The sequence below is a fragment of the Haliaeetus leucocephalus genome, unplaced genomic scaffold, assembly GCF_000737465.1.
Source record: "Haliaeetus leucocephalus isolate CR32 unplaced genomic scaffold, Haliaeetus_leucocephalus-4.0 Scaffold186, whole genome shotgun sequence".
Taxonomy (NCBI): Eukaryota; Metazoa; Chordata; class Aves; order Accipitriformes; family Accipitridae; genus Haliaeetus; species Haliaeetus leucocephalus.
In genome coordinates, this window is record NW_010972622.1 from 713,387 (window position 1) to 715,702 (window position 2,316).

General features: G+C 69.1%; 1 protein-coding gene across 1 annotated transcript; it reads right to left on the reverse strand.

Moving 5' to 3' along the window:
• Positions 1–4: 4 nt before the first annotated feature.
• Positions 5–2,168, reverse strand: WIBG (within bgcn homolog (Drosophila)). Its single transcript, XM_010565097.1, has 3 exons — positions 2,110–2,168; positions 1,160–1,253; positions 5–518 (listed from the first exon to the last, which is right to left on the reverse strand). The coding sequence occupies exons 1-3, from the start codon at positions 2,138–2,140 to the stop codon at positions 5–7; spliced, it is 639 nt and encodes a 212-aa protein (XP_010563399.1). The 5' UTR covers positions 2,141–2,168.
• Positions 2,169–2,316: the final 148 nt, after the last annotated feature.

Sequence of the window (2,316 nt, forward strand, 5' to 3'; positions counted from 1 at the left end):
CCCCTTACAAGTCCAGCTCCAGGTCCCGCAGTTCCTCCTCCAAGGCTTTCCTCCGCCCCAGCTTCTCCAGCTGCTCTTTCGTCGGCTGCTTTATCTCCCCTGAGTCGAGCCGCTGCTGCAGCTCCTCCACCTGCCGCAGCTTCTTCTTCAGGTTCTTGATCTTCTTGCTCTTCTCCGAGGCGGGGGCTTCCCCCTCGGCGGGGGCCCTGGTGCCACAGGCCGGCTGCGGCACAGCCGCCCGACTGTCCCCCGGCGGGCCCTTGTCCCCGCCACTGCCCCCCGACAGAGAGGCCTTCTCCAGCGCCTGGATCAGTTCGTCTGTCTCCCGCTCCCCCTTCTCCTGCTGCTGCTTCCTCTTCTCTTTGCGTTTCAAGTTCCTTTTCGCCGCCTTGGACAGTCCCGTCTCGCCGCTCTCCGCCTTGCCGGGCTGCTTGCCGGGCTGCGCGGTGGCCTCCAGGCTCAGCCCCGGGGGCAGCTCGGGTTTGCTTTTGAAAAACTTCACATATTTATTCTCGTACCTGCACAGAACGAGAGCCTGTGAAGGCGCCTCTCCCCCGCCGTCCCGCCCTGGGATGGTGTTGAGGACCCCAGGGCGGTGCCAAAAAGTCCCTGGCGCGGTGCTAAAAGACCCCACCGCCAAACGCCAGGAACGTTCGGCGCCTCCAGCAAAACCTCCGACGCGGCACAGCCCCCATGTCCGGCTCTCCCCCCAGGCCGGGGGGCACCTGCGGGCTCTGAGCCCTCCACCACGCGGCGGCCAAGCAGCCACCCTCGGAACGGGTCACCCCTGCCGAGCTCTGCGCCCCAGCAGACGCCGCCACTCGGGGTCCTCCTCGCGTCCGCGGGACGGCCCAGACCCGCACGGCCACCCCGAGGAGGACTGGGACGGGAGTCAATACGTACCGGCAGGCTACGGCTTATGGGATAAGGGTGAGGGGGTCGGAATTGCTCGGGCACCTGGAAAGAGACTGAGACCTCAAGACGTGACCCGGCACGCACAGCCCCAGGAGTTGCGGGGCCGAGGTCTGGGGTGCCTGGGGAACGGGACGGGACGCTCCAGCAGCTCCGCTCCCCTCTCGCGGCGCGGCAGACCCCAGCCCCAGAGAGGGAGCCCCCCCAGGGGACACCGCCTTCCCCCCTGGCCGCCTGCCCCACTTACACCGGCACCTCCTCCTGGGGCACGTATCCCTCCTTCACCCGCCGCTGCTTCCGCCAGGTGCCGTCAGGGCGCTGCGTGGAGGCGATGTACTTCCCTGCGAGGCCAAGGCACTGTTGGCTGGCGGCCTTGGGGCACCCCACGCACCCCATGGGGGCCCCAGGACACCCCACAGGGACTCCAGGACCCCACGGGGGCCCCAGGAGATCCCAGAGAACATACCAAGGGGGCCTCAAGACCCCACGGGGGCCCCAGGACACCCCACACACCCCACAGGGACCCCGGGACCCCATGGGGGACCCAGGACACCCCACACAGACCCCAGTACGCCCCACACACCCCACAGGGACCCCAGGACGCCCCAGAGGACACACCATTGGGGCCTCAAGACACTCCACACACCCCACAGGGGCCCCAGGACCCCACGGGGATCCCAGGACACCCCACAGGGGCCCCAAAACACCCCACAGGACACCCTATGGGTGCCCCAGGACACCCCCCACAGGGACCCCAAGACCCCCCACACACCCCACGGGTCTGTCCCCTGCCCCAAGACTAGGATGGGGACAGCCAGTCACCACAGACAGCGGGGTGGGGGGGTGAGGTGGGCCCAGCCCCACAGAGACTGGGGAGGTGGGACCTGCCCCATAGCGACCAGCAAGGTGGGACACACACACAGACAGGACCCCAGAGAGACTGGGGGAGGGGGGCGGCTCCCAGCCCCATAGAGATGGGGCCGCGGCCCAGGCCTACCGCGGGGGGGGAAACTCCCCCCCCCCCCCCAGGGGCAGGGAACGGGACCTGCCCCACAGAGACCGGGGAGAGAGCCAGCCCCACAGGGACCGGGGCTAGGTCCCGCCCTACGGATCTGGGGAAAACAACAACCCCACGGGGGCCGGGCCTGACCCCACGGGAACCTCCCGCCCCACAGAGCCGGGCCGGGCCTCACTCACCGGTCTCGTCAGTCACATAGGGAGTCGCCATCTTGCGAGCGCGACACACTTCCGGCCTCCCGGCCCCACCCCGGAAGTGGCGGCGGCGGCAGCAGCCGGGCGTGGCGCCGAAGAGGCAACGCGGAGCGGGGCGGCCATTTTGTTTTTAAAGGGGCAGCGCCCCGTCTGGGGGAACTCCCGGCGTGCACCGCGAGAGCATGTATCTGT

Coding starts and splice junctions, on each gene's coding strand:
- WIBG (XM_010565097.1), bottom strand. CDS start 2,140: ATGGCGACTCCCTATGTGACTGACGAGACCG. Junction 1,254..2,109: donor CTATGTGACTGACGAGACCG/GTGAGTGAGGCC, acceptor TTGGCCTCGCAG/GGAAGTACATCGCCTCCACG. Junction 519..1,159: donor CCCCAGGAGGAGGTGCCGGT/GTAAGTGGGGCA, acceptor CGTTCTGTGCAG/GTACGAGAATAAATATGTGA.